Below are 16,166 nucleotides of genomic sequence, written 5' to 3' on the forward strand. Positions count from 1 at the left end.
GGGTTGTGGTGAAATAGATAAACTCTCTTTATATTATTTCTGCCTAAAACTCACAACTTATTAAGGGTTTAGGTTCTTTCTATTACATTAAAAGAATAACTGAATTCCTGTACTTGTTAAATATGTATTTTAATTGTTTATGTGTTATAGACTGAAATCAGGATTTAAAGTATTCAGGTGTTTAGAACTGCATAAAATTCTGGAATGTGAACATTTTGTACTGAAAGCCCAGTGTGAAGTGAGCTGGTGTTACACGCTGTGTTTTACATGGCATATCTCTTTCTTTTTATCACAGGCTGGTAAATTCAATATGATTCCTACACTGATCAACATCGTAGCCGCCTTCACATCTGTCGGAGTGGTCAGTTATCATCTTTTTATTGTTATATCTGTATGTCAGCTGCATGTTCTCCCAGTGTCCGTATGGACTTTCCCCTGGTACTCTAGTTTTGTTTCACAATCCATGCTGCTTGATTAACTACTAAATCTGGTAACACTTTAGTTTAAAAGCTGCAAAAAAGCATCTATTACTCATTTACTATTATGTAACAAGACCTTAATAAAAGCCACTTCAGGTCGTCATCACATTTACAAAGAGTTTATTCATCTCTGTGATGTGAGATACTAACAGAACTTCGCTTTGGAGTGGTCTGAGGTGCCTTAACTCTTAACATTACATATTTAGTACAAGACCCATGAATCCTTCATATTAACAAATAATTTTACCATCATATTAATATGCCACACTGGACAGAGATGAATAACCTATCAACTCATGTTTTATTAGTGTTATGAAGTCCTAAAGAAGCCTTTATTAAGGTGTTGTTACAGAAAACTAAATGAGTACCTAAACTAAAGTGTTACCCTAAATTTAAACAGGATGTGTCTTTTTACTGTTTTCACGCTTTCTCAATGTCACTTTAAGGTTTCTGCCCATATTCTAAAAATATTGTGGTCGAGTAAAGTATTGCAAGTCCCACAGATAAACGTTCAGGTGCCGACCTGGTCATACCCCCTTTAATTCAGTCCAAAAAAAATCAACCAAAAGGGTCAATATGCACGCCAGTACAAGGAATAACAAAAGCAAAATAAGAAAGCAGTCACGCTCAGTAAATGAGTGCCTTCTGTCAGGCTGCAAGAAACGCTGTCTGTTCCAAACTGAAGGCCTCTTTACGGCCGTGGCAGGCTTTATAGGCGGGGAACTGGAATGGGCGGAGTCAGTTGCCCTCACTTGTCATCTTCTTGGTATTGCAGAGGGAACAAAAGAGGAGAAGGTTAGCATGAGTGCCCCCTTTTGACCTGGGGGTGGTATTGCCTACCTCAGATGAGCTCGGATGGTGATTCACAGACGTGCCTATGTAAAACATGAGCATCGGGTCAATTGGTGACACTAAACTGGCCTGCATGATGAACTGATTTACGATCCAAGTATGTTTGATAAAAGATAAATACATTTCATTTGTAATGCAATCCCAATAGAAGCATAAAATATTCTCAGATCTGCTTAATACAGTTCAGGGTTGTGTTGGACTGAAGGCAATCTTGGTAGAGTAGGAAGCAAGGCAAGATGACAATCCATCACAGCGCCCACTGGAAGTAGAAGATGATAATTTGATCAGTTAAGTATACAAAAGTCACAATAAAATGGAGCTCAGTATGAGCCTGCGTATACATGATTGTCATCTTTGAATAGCAACAAAATAATTTTTTTACAAAATGTCTTCCTAACTGGTCCAATAAACCACTAAAAGTTGAAACTGAAGGCAGCTCTATTTCTGAGTGATAAGGAATCAACAAAATGTTAAAGAAAGTGTTAGTCTAGTACTGCTGTGGTAGAATAAAACATTATTGTTAAAATGCAATGGACTTTGTTAGTCATTTAGATAATTACTTACCAATAGCAATTTAGTTTTCATTTTCACCCTGTTAGTATCTATCATTTTCCACCAAATTAAATTGGCGCTGTGCTGCTGATTTGTTAATACATGGATATTAAAATTGATAAATGCATAAACTGTATTTAATCTCTGAACTGAATACGGAAATCTCTACCTAAATTAAGTAGTTCTGATATATACTTCAAGTCATTCTGCACTCTGGCACGAGCAGATCCATAACTAATAGCTAAAGGTGCAGCAACAGTGGACAACGTAATCCATTGGTTCTCTCTGATTAATTTTTTCACCGTGTCAGTGTGGGCTTTTGTGTACGATGTTGATGGTCGACCGGATTGAACTTCATCGGTTACACTTGATCATTCCGCTTTAAATCTTCCCATTAATTCATATATTTTTCATTGAGCCAAGCTCTTTGCATTTCTGTACTGAGCCAACATTGTTTGGTGAATTTCAACAGATTTTACTCTCTCTGGCCAAAGAAATCTCATCACAGTGCATTGTTCACCAGTGGTGCAATCCCACCGCAGAACGTCCATGTTCATTCGACCTTAGCTTCAACTAGACTAACGACAGAGCGCTGCGCAGTGTGTGCTTGAACTACCCATAAGCCACTGCAAACGTGTTCTATTGCATCAGCTTCTGAAACTGAAGGCAGCTCTGTCTCTAAGTAATAAAGAATCAACAAAATGTCAAATAAAGTGTTAGTCTAGTACTGCTGTGGAAGAAAAAAACATGGAGTTTGTTAGTCAGTTAGATAATTGCTTATCAATAGTAATTTCTGTTTTCATTTTCACCCTGATAGTATCTATCATTTTCCACCAAATTAATTTGGCCCTGTGCTGCTGATTTGTTAATACATGGATATTAAAATTGATAAATGCATAAACTGTATTTAATCTGTGAACTGAATACAGAAATCTCTACCTAAATTAAGTAGTTCAGATATTATATCTGATGTAATGTTCAAATAATGAAATATGCAAGTTTATTGTCATGTGTATGTAGCACAGTGAAATTCTTACTTGCATCTCTGACCAAACTGCAACCCGTCAAACGTTGTGCAGGTTAATGGATTAACAATTCACTAAACAATTTTGAATCTGAATATTTGACACCCACCACCACGTGGCATTCAAAGCCACTAAAATATTTAGTCTTGCCCATTCTCCCAATGAAAGACATGCATAGGAAAGATCTACTGGTGTTCACCCACTTGCTTTAATCGGTACTGTCTGCACATCTGATGCCAACTACCACTAAACAGTTGGCCAGTCCTACTCCTCCCAGCATCACTCAGTAGGAGGGACCTTCTTCAGCCTCTGCCTGAGGCTCACCCCGACCACCTGCCTCCATTACGCTCTGCATGGCCTCTCCTGATCCTACCCCTCGCTTTCTGTTTCTTTTTCTTTTCATCTTTTTCCTCATTCCTTCTTTCACTTTAACCTCCATTCTCTCCTTTTCTGACCTTTCTTTCTTTCTTTCTTTCTTTCTTTCTTTCTTTCTTTTTCCATCCCCTCTTTTCTGTGCTGGCTCCTTTGTATCTTCCTACCTGATTAGGTGTGAACGAGGCACTTGACTGATTTGCTCACATTTGCACGTGTAAGCGCGATCAGCCACCACCCCAATCAACCCTGGAGCAGCACCGTCATGTGCCCACTTGCACCCGTTCTGAACCTGCATGCTCTCAGAACTCGATTATTTATTTAAAAGCCTACACAACTCGCTGGACCACTTATGACAACCTGCACAACACCACGGAGCACCTATCACAACCTCATTTCGTGCACCTGATTCTAATTTTAGGTATTTGAGGTAGTGACAAATGTTGGGGTGGGTTTCCTTTTTTCACAAATGAAATTTGCATTTGCATTTATTCAAATTATACAAAGGACTACAACGTGTAAATGTGAAACTATGTCTGTTATATCACCTTTAGCCAAATAACATAATTCTGCGCCCCCTCCCCTGCTCAAAAAGTTGATTTATAATTTTCAGTTTAATATGTAATAGTTTATTTTTGAAACATATAAGCACTTAATACAATCTTCATAATCTTTGAACCACATTATATTTTTAATTCAAAACTACACTACTACACTACTTATGAAACTGCATAACATTAACACCTATAAAAAAACTTTCCTCAAATTTCTTCAAGTCATCTTAAATACCTACTAGAATTTCTTCCTTCACACTTTTGTCCATGAAAATGCTTCAATTGTTTCACTAAAGTCGACAGATCTTCTTAAATCTGCTTCAATTTTTTTTCTCCAGCTTTTGGAGTTTTTTTTTTGTTTGTTTTTTCTGTCCACCCTGGCCATCGGACCTTACTCTTATTCTATGTTAATTAATGTTGACTTATGTTTATTGTGTCTTCTATTTTTCTATTCATTTTGTAAAGCACTTTGAGCTACATTTTTTTGTAGGAATATGTGCTATATAAATAAATGATGATTGATTGAATGATTGATTCAATGCAAAGAATCTTAAACGATCCTCTATTCTTTTCAGAGAAGAAAAAGACCTTTCAGCCGAGGAATTCGTCACTGGCGTGCAGACAAACATTCTTAATAAAATGTCGACGTTTGGATAAAATGTTTTTAGTCCTTTTTCTCGTAGCCACTTTGATGATTACTTCTTTGCTAAGTTCAAATTATTCACCCAGATAGCGTATTCGACACGAAAAACAACAAATAAAATTGACATCCATCCATCCATTATCCAACCCGTTATATCCTAACTATAGGGTCACGGGGGTCTGCTGGAGCCAATCCCAGCCAACACAGGGCGCAAGGCAGGAAAAAAAACCCGGGCAGGGCGCCAGCCCACTGCAATAAAATTGACATAAAATGCAAAAGATTTACATTGATTCTCATCTGACGTTGTAGAATTTTATTGAAATCTTTTGCATTTTGTGTCAAACTTACATTACACCACATTAAATGATGCTGCATAAAGAAGCCATAAGTTGTGTTTGTTTCATGGTTTGTAATAAAAATCTTAGCCCCCCCCCCCTTATAATTTGGCAAACACCCCTGTCAACTTTTTCTGCTTACAGCTTTCAGGCTTACAGCCCTGAGCAAACTAAACAGTATATAAAAGTAGTAACGATATATTTAACGTACCTAGTATCAGTAGATATCTAGAAGTCAAGCGATATGAGCGTAATGAATCACTTGGAATCACTATTGTAACGCCAAATCTGAAATTTCCTTCAACACGTGGTTTTACGCTGAGTGTGTGAGAGAGAAATAGCAATTTTTTTGCCTGTGACTGACCAAGACAGAGTAAGCTGTAGAGATGGGTAACGTAAATGTACTGCTCAATTTGTTTAACTCTTTCAGGGCTGATGTTGACCTTTGTCGAAATTCAGGGGTAGAGGATGGTAACTGGCTGTAAACTGCGACAAAACTCGCCTTTACTTTTTAGTTCGACTCTCTTTGCTTAAAGGAAAGTTACGAAGCTTTGTTGATTTGACCTCGATTCCCTGCACGTGCAGGAGTAGTGAAGAGCAAACAGCCTCTGAAATGGCATCAACATCTGGCGAGACTAAAGCAAATGTGCAGAGCAAAATACTCCATGGACGTTTTACGTATTATCTCTGAATTGGACTCTGACTTTTCAGACTCTGAGTTTGATGCAAGTGTTCTGGAGATGAATATCAAAAACGAAAGTGAGGTGCCAGCATTATCCGATTGGTCCCCAGCTGATCGTGATGCTGAACATGTTCGTGCAGCTGATATGCTTACAGCAGCGTTTGCCTTTAGGACCACCAATTATGATGACAAGAAGTGCAAACCATATCACGTCACGCTGTGACTGCCACTGTCGCCCACCTACTGTGCAAAGACAAAGAGGTACCCGGCCCACTGTGCATTCCTGGTGACCATCGAGTCGCCCCCTGCACAGCCACTGCTGCCAGAGATGCCGAACAGGCACCAATAGCAGCCACAGCACATAGCAACAGACATTTTATGTTGATTTATGTGTGAAACCACGGAATTGTGTGCTTTTCAGAAAAAAAAAGAATTGTTTTGGAAAAAATATTCAGCCCTCAAAGAGTTAATGTATATGGATATAAATAAAAAAAAACAGCATTTTATATGGCCTTTTCAAAATAATACTGAAAAATGTGTAAATATTTGGTTGTTATTTCTTCTGTATATACGCCCCCTGACTGGCCATGGCCTAGGTTGGCCTTATGGGAAATCTGACCCTGCTAAAGATACGTTTTAAATGAAGATCACATCCCGATATGTCCACATAGGCTAAAAAGGAAGAAACCTTCCATGGGGCGTATTTACTTTTTTTTTCTTGACTGCGGCGTAACCTAGCTATTTATTTCTTATTTCATTACACCAGACATCTGTCATTGTTAGCCTGCTGCAGCTTTTAGATAATTTAATTGCTGGTTTTCATTAGCAAAACCCAGTTTCTGATTTTCTCTGTGTGTTGTTCTTTATTACCCAGGGGACGGTGCTCTGTGACATCATCCTGCTGAATTTCCTGAAGGGTGCGGAGCAGTACAAGGCCAAGAAGTTTGAGGAGGTGCTTGAATAATTACTAACTCCACTGCCTCTCGTTGGGCTCCGGTCTTTTCCTGTCTACTGACCCTGGTTCTATTGTGCTTTTAGGACGATGCTGGGTGCTGTGAAGGGCAATACAGGGGTGGGTGGTGGCATTGGCAAAAATCATTTTAGTTTAATCGACTAAAACTGAGGCCAAATCATTAATGCACTCTTATATATTTTCATGGTTGTGCATGTTAAGTACTGCTAAGCACTTTAAAGCTTTGCTTTCTTGAGCTTCTTTTTTAACCTTTTGTTTGAGCTGATCTTCAACTCATCCACTCAGTTTATCTGTTATGCTTGCATGTCGGGGCTAAGGAACACCACATATGAGAACTACGTCAAACAGTGACTGCAATTTATTTAAGAAAACTCCTTTCAATTCAATTCAGTTCAAATTGAAAATCAATTGAATTGAAAAAAAAATAAACCCAGCAGCAATGCCGTACTCCCGAGTGTATCACCATTCACCAAGAAGGCAAATTTCTAGATACAGTAAGTGAGATGATCCATAGCTGGTTGGCCATTTCGTCTGCTTTTACTATCCTGTTGGAGGACATGCTCAAAATTCTCTTCATTAGCTAACATGTGTGGCCTCCTTGATTTCTCTATCGTGGACTTGCTTGTTCAGCCATTTATTTTTTCCCATATCCACACTGTATATGTTTGACTATAGCAAAGCAGAAGATGTTGCTGGGAGTGAGTTTCCCCACCTTACCATTTTAGCTCCCAAAAATCCAATCCCTGCACACTTCCCATCCTTGGTGTAAGTGAAATGGCCATGTTGACATCATGTGAATGGATAAGGCAAATGTATTCAGATATACGAGAGTAAATCAAAAAACAAAGGCAATTTGCCAATTATGAGGTAACCGCAACAGTTAGAACAAAACGTTCACAATGGCTTATGGGTAGTTTGAACACGCACAGTGCAGTGTTCTGATTTTAGTCTACTTGAAGCCAAAGTCAAATGAACATGTGGGATAGCAGCTTGTTGAACAACACGGTGTGGTGAGATTTCATTGGGCAGAGGGAGTGAAAGCAGCTTAAATTCACCAAAGGATGTTGGCTTGTGCAGATCAGTAAGCTGTTTGGGTACCCATCTTGCACAAACTTTACGGTACCCCAAGTCATTGTGCCCTCTGGCATGTGCACATCCATAGCTAATAGCTAAAGGTACAGCAACAGTGGACAACATAATCCATCGGTCTCCTCTGATGAAGACATTCGCCATGTTAATGCTGGCTTTTATGCACGATGTTGATGGTCAACCAAATTGAACTTGATCGGTTACACTTGTTCTTCCTGCTTTAAATCTTCCCAAGTCAAGTCGGGGAGCATGCACTGGTACAGCACGTTGCAACACCCACTACACGACGAAACAACTCGGTAACCCGGTTGGCAACCCCCCAGGCAGACACGCAGTCCAGTCCCACCCTCCGGAAATGACCCTATTTGCTGCAGGCAGGTGTTAGGTGGGCGACCCCTTGGCCTGGTCCAGCCACTCGGGTCCCCAACAATAACGACCTTACGAGCCGGATCACCCTCGGGGAAATGCGCCACATGGCGGTAGTGCCGTAACTGACGCTCCCTCACACTGCAGATAATGTGCCTCATTCGGGACTCCATGAGCAACACAAAGTCAAACCAACGGTACCCAAGGATTTTCCGGAGAGACACGGTACCAAAGGAGTCTATAAAAGTTTTAATTTCTGTACCGAGCCAACATTCTTTGGTGAATTTCAGCAGATTTCACTCTATCTGGCCAAAGAAATCAGCTATGGATCTCCACATGCCATAGTGTGTGATGACTTAGGGTATTGTAAAGTTTGGACAAGATGGGTACCCAAATAGCTTACTGATCTGCCACAAGCCAACAGCTTTTGATGAATTTCAGCTATCGGCTACTTTCACTCCCTCTGCCCAAAGAAATCTCACCACAGTGCATTTTTCACCAATGGTGTAATCCCACAGGGGAGCGTCCATTTTCATTCGACTTTAGCTCCAGTTAGACTAATGGCAGAGTGCTGCGCTGTGAGTGTTTGAACCACCCATATGTTATGTATTGAAATAAATGTAATAATGATATGTAGTATTCCCAGGCAGCAGGGGGCCCCGCAGTGTTTGGACAAGTGGTTACAGAAAAGTTCTTAGTAAAAGACTAGTGTGCAGTTAACATAACTTCTGGCCTCAGTGTCTATCATTGACTGTCTGCCGTCATCAGCCTCAAATTACCGAACAGAATACCATAAGCCACTGCAAACGTGTTGTATTGTGTCAGCTTCTATCCATTGAGATGACAAAGTAATATTCAAATTGCCTTTACGTTTTTATTTACTCTCATAGTAAAACACATAAACTGAAGGCTGTGTGCAAATCAGGCTGACATTTCACTCCTGAGAATATCTAAACTCGCAGACCTGTAGACCTGTAGGCCCCTGGGCAAAGTAGTGCACTGGGGTCCTGGTTTTGATAGTAAAACAGAAACATGGTGGGCACCTATGCTCTGAAGGCCCATAAGTTAAGATGGCCCTCCATGGAGATGTGGAAAAACAAAGCGGGTACTTTTAGGCTTGCTAAAATAAATACATAATGCATGCTGAGGGACAATGCTTAGTGTCTCTGCCTCATGGATCCTACATTTCGGGTTTGAACCTTGTACCGTGTAGCTATCTGTGTGGAGTTTGCATACTCTCTCCTTGTTCGTGTTGGTTTTTTTTTCTTGCACATAGCAACAATGCTTGTTGGGGTAATTGGGAATTTCTAAATTGGCCTTGTGTGGGCGTGTAAGTGAGTGGGCCCTACAAAGGACTTGCACCCCCTTTGGGACTGGTTCCCATCTTGTCTCCAGATGTTGTTGGAGTAGCCTCCATTGCTGCCGTCCCTGTGACCCTACATTGGATTATGAGGGTTTGAGAATGTGATGTGTTATCATCTCAGGGTTTAGCTGCAATAATTATAAATGTGATCTAGCAACACTCAGGTTGTCACACCTACAATTAAAAAATGTAAGTTGATCTTTTCAAAATAAATGCTGGATACTAAAAATACATTTTAATTGGTATTTGATTTTTTATTTTTATTTTTTAAATATCACAGATTCAACTTTTGTCCAGTCAATAAGGTAAATATGAAATTGGGCAAAGACCTCAAGGTCAGTTAGAGAAAATAAAATGTTCCTGTCGCTCCATTATGTAGTATGTCCTGTTGCCAACATATTTATTTTAAACATGGATCTTTTTATTTTTATTTTAGACAAGTTAAGTTACTGAGGTCTTTAGTCACACAGTTTTAGTATGTATTTGTTCATTCTAGGGGTAGCACAGTGGTGCAGTGCATTGCAATACGGTCCAATGGATCCAGCTTGCTGGGTTTGAATCCCGGTCCCAGTCCTCATCCTTATGGAGTTGGCATACTTTCTCTATGTCTTTATGGGTCTTCTTCCTGACAACACAGTTTTCATCACTACACCCCTGGCAACTCAGAAGTTGCCCAGTGAATAAATGTGGCTGTACATGCATGAGTGGCTACTGTGGTGGACTGGCACCCGGTCCAAGGCTTTTTGCTATCTTGTACCCAGTGCTACTGGTACACGCTCCATCTGCATGCATTCCTGAACTCCCTCAGTGCTAAATTATTTATTCAATCGAGAGTCAATCTAAACTAAGGGTTATCGAAACTGGAACCTGTGATTCTAAAGACTTCATCACCAGACTCATTACCTTGAAGGCATTCTGCCAGCCAAAATGAGAAGCATATGCAGTGTGTAGTGGCTTATTTCATCATTTCTTAAAAGTCTGTGTGTTTACAACCCTGTCATAATCTTTTGCTTTAGTCTTATAGAATAATTAAATTATGTAATTCCTTAATTTTACATGAGTAGTTTGTAGTTAAAATGATCAGGACTTGGCACACAAAACCTTCGACTCTGACTTCTCAATTTATGGTAACACAGATGCCAACTTGTCAAGTTATGATACCACCGACTCCAACTCTGACTTCTTAATTTACAGTATGGTACCCCAGATTCCAACTCCAACTTCTAAATTCATGCCAACACAGACTCTGACACCAATTTTTTCAATTTTTTCTACAACAGTTTCCAACACCATCTTCTAAATTTATGGTACCATAGACTCCAACTTTATAATTTCTGCTACCATTGAATCTGACTTTTCAATTTATGCTACCACAGAATTTGACTTCTCAGGATTTTGCTACCACAGTCTCTGACTTGAACTTCTCAATTTATGGTACCACAGACTCCAACTTCTCAATTGTTGTTACCACAGTCTGTGATGCTAACTTCTAAATTTATGGTACCAAAGACTTCCAGCTTCTCAATTTATGGTTCCTCAGACTCTGATGCCAACTTCTTATTTTTGCTACCACAATCTCGAACACCATCTTCTAAATTTATGGTACCACAGATTCCGACTACAAATTCTCAGTTTATGCTACCAGAGACTCTGACTTTGACTCCTCTATTTGTAGTTAGACCAGTATATTTACTATGTTACCTGAAAGCACACAACTTACAAGATACAAGGCTTCTCATCACTGCCAATGTGAATCATCAGGCTACTTTCTAGCACTCTAACCTGTTAAAGGGACTTGGATTTAACTCCAAGCCTAATTAGAGTGTTTCTGTGTTTGTGTCTTTTCTCCACATTTACACAGCTGTTTTTTTCTTGTTTCTCCTCCTAAACCACATCATCACTCCCCAGCGCCATAATAAATAAGAATGCCTTGGAATATAAAACTTAATTTTACAAGCGGAGGTTACCAATGCATCTTTACCATGAACAGAGAACAGTCGGTCTACAAAATCCCAATCAACTTTACTTTATAGTGAACACCATCTCCAGATGAGGAAACTGTTTTTATACTTCACCTCTCTAGTTGTTTGCAATAGTCTTTTCCATTTAAAATAAAATGTATTTAGATAGATAGATAGATAGATAGATAGATAGATAGACATGAAAGGCACTATATGATAGATAGATAGATAGACATGAAAGGCACTATATGATAGATAGATAGATAGATAGATAGATAGATAGATAGATAGATAGATATGAAAGGCACTATATAATAGATAGATAGATAGACATGAAAGGAACTATATAATTAATAGATAGATAGATAGATAGATAGATAGATATGAAAGGCACTATATAATAGATAGATAATTATATGTGCCAATAAGAAAGCTCAAGAAATATTGAAAAATACATCAACAACCACCTCTTTCAAACACACATGACATTTTGACTTGGCTAATGACAAGAGAGCAATCCCAGTCCCAGTGAGGTATTATCCACCTTAATAAAAGGCTAAGTGTCTGTGTATGCAAATACAAATACAGAATACAAATCCCGTACCAAATGGTGCATAACAGAGATGTGTGTTTTACATTTGTCATTCCAACAGAAGGACACCACAAACATTTTTAGTATTGCATTTTACTACAAATGTTTGTGCTGCACCATCTGTTGGAATGACAAAACCATGCATTTTATTACTACATGCATTAGAAAATACATTCCAGTAGATGGTGCACTATACTGTAAATGTTAACAGTAAAGCATTTGTTAATTATTTAGATTTCAAAATACCTAGCAGAGGTACCTTGACGTAAGTATGAAGAAGCCCCAATAGCATGTGAAGACACAATAATTAGAGTCTAAAAGGACTCAATGTTTATGTGTTATAGAAAGGATGTGCAGCATTGTTCATAAAATCAAATTCTTTTACTAATCGACTTCACTGTTTGCCTATTTTGTTCTCTTCAGTTGCCCTGTTTAGTTGCAGCTGCCTACTAAGCTCTTTCCAGGATGACATGCATGCTGTAGCTTTATATTTTACTCGACCATTTCTGTTGTTTCTTATTTTAGGTTACAGAGCACCAGATAAAATCGGCTCTCTCTACCAGCAATGAACTTTGCAAAAGCAACCAAACACTCTCCATCAAGTATGACGAGAAGCAGTCCACTGACTCCGGGGCTTACTCGATTGGGCAGTAGGGCTGGTGGGCGGCTCACAACAGCCAATGGCCTGTGAGGTGGGGTTACCTGTAGTGGAGTGCCCCGACTTTAGGAAGAGAATAGCATTTCCTGGATCTCACTATTGCCTTGAAATTGCGATGACAATGTATGTTTTTGATATACTCATTATTGTGATAGTAATTCAGACGTGATGTCACTGTAGCCAACGTTTGACATGCTGAGGGCTGCTGTCTTCAGAAAAATCCTAACACATCGGTCAAGGCGGAAAGTCTACACTCCCCAGTTTGTATCATAGTTTTAAAGTGGATATCTCCTTTGTGACTTGTAATTTATCATTTGCAGTAGTATGTGTACTTTATAAGGAAAATTATGTTGTGTATACAAGATTTATATTTGAGGAGATCATCATTTTAGGGAAATTATGGTATGTTTTCTAGACATTTGTTATTTTAATTTCAACCTTCATCCCTTGTGCCATAACTGCTTATTTCACTGAACTAGAAAAACCAAAACAGCAGAAGGCAATTATTTTATACTGCTGGGCAGACCCTGCCACCTTATCCATCACTTCATCTGGACTGAAGACCGCATGGGCTGCTCCAGGATTTTGCAGGATTTAACTTTCCATGTTTGGACCGAGTCTATCATGCTGGTAGGGTACAAAGTATTTGCCAACCCTGATTTTCTGTGTTATTCCAACATTCTGACATAAAACCAACAACCAAAATAAAGGACCACTGAGTGAACAAACAATGGTATATACTGTATATTTAACGTATGTTATTTATTTAATGAAAAAAGCTTTGGAACACCAACTGGCACAATGTGAAAAACTATTTACCCCCTTTACAGTCAATAAATGGGTGTGCCATCTTCACTTTCAATGAGCCAAAAGCAACCAAAAGCTTAATTCAATAGCCGTCTTTCGCATGATCGTGGAGGAATTTTAACCTGTTGCTTTAATTTAGAAACTTTGGTAGATTTTCGAGTATGAAATGCTGTCTTTAGGTCCTACCACATCATTTGAGTTGGGTTTAGGTCTAGGCCTGTCCAAACCTTTAGTTTTGCGTCTTTTCAGCCATTTAAATATGGATTTGCCAACATGTTTTGGATTATCGTCTTTCTTTATGACCCATCTATGATTTATCTTTATCTTGGACTCATTATGGGACATTTCCCTAATCATCTCATATAAGTCAGAATTCATAGTTACTTAAATTAGGGCTCAGGTCCTGTGGTAGCATGGTAGCCCAACACAATCACATTAACACCACCACGTTTTCCAGTTAGTGTGATCTCCTGACTCGATTGCTCTGTTAATTTGTTTTTTGCCAGCCTTAATAAAAGTTTTACTTTTTCCCCCCTCTGTCTATAGAATTTTACCCTAAAATACATGGGAATTATCTAAATGCTTCCTGGACAAATGGAAGACAAGCATTTATGTTCTTTTTCATTAACAGTGTTTTCCAACAAACCCCACGCTTGCCCAACATCCTTCTGATTGTGGAGTCATGAATAATGAGTTTTGCAGAGGAAACGGAAAGCCTCAATTCCTTCAATATTTAGGATTCTTTGACTTCCTTGATGATTTTACATTGTGGCTTTTGGAGTGATTTAGGCCAGGCGTCCATTACTGGATTTATTGATGTTCCAATTATTTTCAGTGTGAAGATGCAGTGGAGCACCTAGAGCCTGAGAAATGGCTTTGTAGTTCTTTCCAGATTGATAGATATCAACAATTTTCTTCTGTTCCTTTAAGGAATTTCCTTTGATTGTGGAATTATTTGCTTTTTTAATTCTTTGTGCTAACGTCTTCATTGTTGGGATTAAAATGGGAGAGTTTTATATTGAACAGGACTGGCCTTGATCAAGCATGTGTTCTGTCTCAGTGGAAAACATTGACAAATTTTAGTTAAAGGTTCAGAAGATGAAGTGAGGTCAAAAACATGTGCAGGGTTGATACTTTAGAGGCAAGCCAATATTTCAACAAACCAGAAATGTTACCCAAAAATCATAGGCCAGAAAATTTGACAGGGAATTGGTAGAGAATTTCACACCAAATATTAAATCAACCCAAACTCGAACAAATAAGAAACGCATGTGATGACCTTTTATATGGTTTATATGCCCATTGCCAGGAATTCTTAGGAAAATTGCCTAAGCAAAGGTTGGCACAAATGTCACAAAATGGTGCCGCCCATAAAAATCCAAAATGGTGTCATAGAAAGATGATTAAAAAATGCTAGAAATAATGATGGAAAAAAATGACTGTATACCAAAATACCAAAAATAATTACAATAAAATTAACTAATAAAATATACCAATCATTATGACATGGACGTGTTTAATCTGCTTTCTTTAATTAAGTCTTAAATTGGGTTGATTTAACAAGGGGGTAATTATATTTTCACTTAGTGCCAATTTGTATTGGACAACTGTGCTTATTCTCAAAATGAAACACATTTTAAAATTCATTATTTGTTCCCTCATGTATGCCTTATCTATTATTAAACTTTGGTTGCAACATAAAACTACTCAGGCAGCACAGTAAGGAGACCCGGGTTCGCTTCTCGGGTCCTCCCTGCGTGGAGTTTGCATGTTCTCCCCGTGTCTGCGTGGGTTTCCTCCCACAGTCCAAAGACATGCAGGTTAGGTGCATTGGTGATCCTAAATTGTCCCTGGTGTGTGTGGGTGTGCGTGCCCTGCGTTGGGCTGGCGCCCTGCCCAGGGTTTGTTTTCCGCCTTGCGCCCTGTGTTGGCTGGGATTGGCTCCAGCAGACCCCCGCGACCCTGTAGTTAGGATATAGCAGGTTGGACAATGACTGCCTGACTAAAACTACTCAGTATTAATAAATTGTAATTAAGGAGGAAATCAGGAAAGGGGAGCCTGATGCTCATGTATATCCTGAATGGTCTATATTGTTCATCTCTTGGGTTGTGTGTGTGTGTGTGTGTGTGTGTGTGTGTGTGTGGTGGCTCAAGACCAGTTCTCTCAGTTTAAAGCACTGGTCACAGCCAGTATAAAAAATATATCTCATTGGCTTTATAAAGCAACACTGTTTCCCTTCTGCAGCACTCAGGTGTCTCCAAACTTGACAATCCCTTATCCCAAAGGTCTTTGAGGGCCTTTGTCTGCATAGAGCCCACTTCATCACACTGTGAACACTTGAAAGTCACCGATCTCACTGATTAGACTAAAATATTTCATTTTTCCGCAGCTTTCTGAACTCTTTGTGCTTGACCCTGACTATCAGTGTTGAGCTTCATGCTGATCAGTTGCTGCAAGCGCTATATACTCTCAAGCTAAGTTTGTAAAATAAAGCCTTGTTGAAAGGAGATTATCACACTGTGATGTGCATAAAAGTAGGTATAGTCAGGGGGCAGCGCCACGACAAAGTGGGTAGCACTGATACCTCACAGCCCTAAGGACACAGCTTTGAATATCTGCTCAGTCACGCTTATGTGGACTTTACATGTTTTACCTCTATTTGAACACTTCTATTTTCTCCATGTACTCTATTTTTCCCCACATCCCAGAGATATGGGAATTACATCCATCCATTTGCAGGCTGCATATCCATTTCAGTTAATATCCAGGTAGTATCAGGTATCAAATCTGAATAAGGTGAGATTAGAACAGTCTAGACAAGAAATAGGCCCTTCAGCCCAACAAAGTTTGCCATTAAGACCC

General features: G+C 39.2%; 1 protein-coding gene across 2 annotated transcripts in view; it reads left to right on the forward strand.

Moving 5' to 3' along the window:
• p2rx3b (purinergic receptor P2X, ligand-gated ion channel, 3b) overlaps window positions 1-15,073 on the forward strand; it is a 54,369-nt gene extending 39,296 nt beyond the window's left edge. For both annotated transcript variants that reach the window (XM_039767548.1, XM_039767549.1), the window contains 3 exons: window positions 296-361; window positions 6,369-6,446; window positions 12,364-15,073. In XM_039767548.1, coding sequence (XP_039623482.1) covers window positions 296-361; window positions 6,369-6,446; window positions 12,364-12,492 — 273 coding nt within the window. In that variant the 3' untranslated portion in view covers window positions 12,493-15,073. The remainder of the gene's footprint in view (window positions 1-295; window positions 362-6,368; window positions 6,447-12,363) is intronic.
• The last annotated feature ends 1,093 nt before the right edge of the window (window positions 15,074-16,166 follow it).

This window comes from Polypterus senegalus, chromosome 10 (assembly GCF_016835505.1).
Source record: "Polypterus senegalus isolate Bchr_013 chromosome 10, ASM1683550v1, whole genome shotgun sequence".
Classification (NCBI taxonomy): domain Eukaryota; kingdom Metazoa; phylum Chordata; class Cladistia; order Polypteriformes; family Polypteridae; genus Polypterus; species Polypterus senegalus.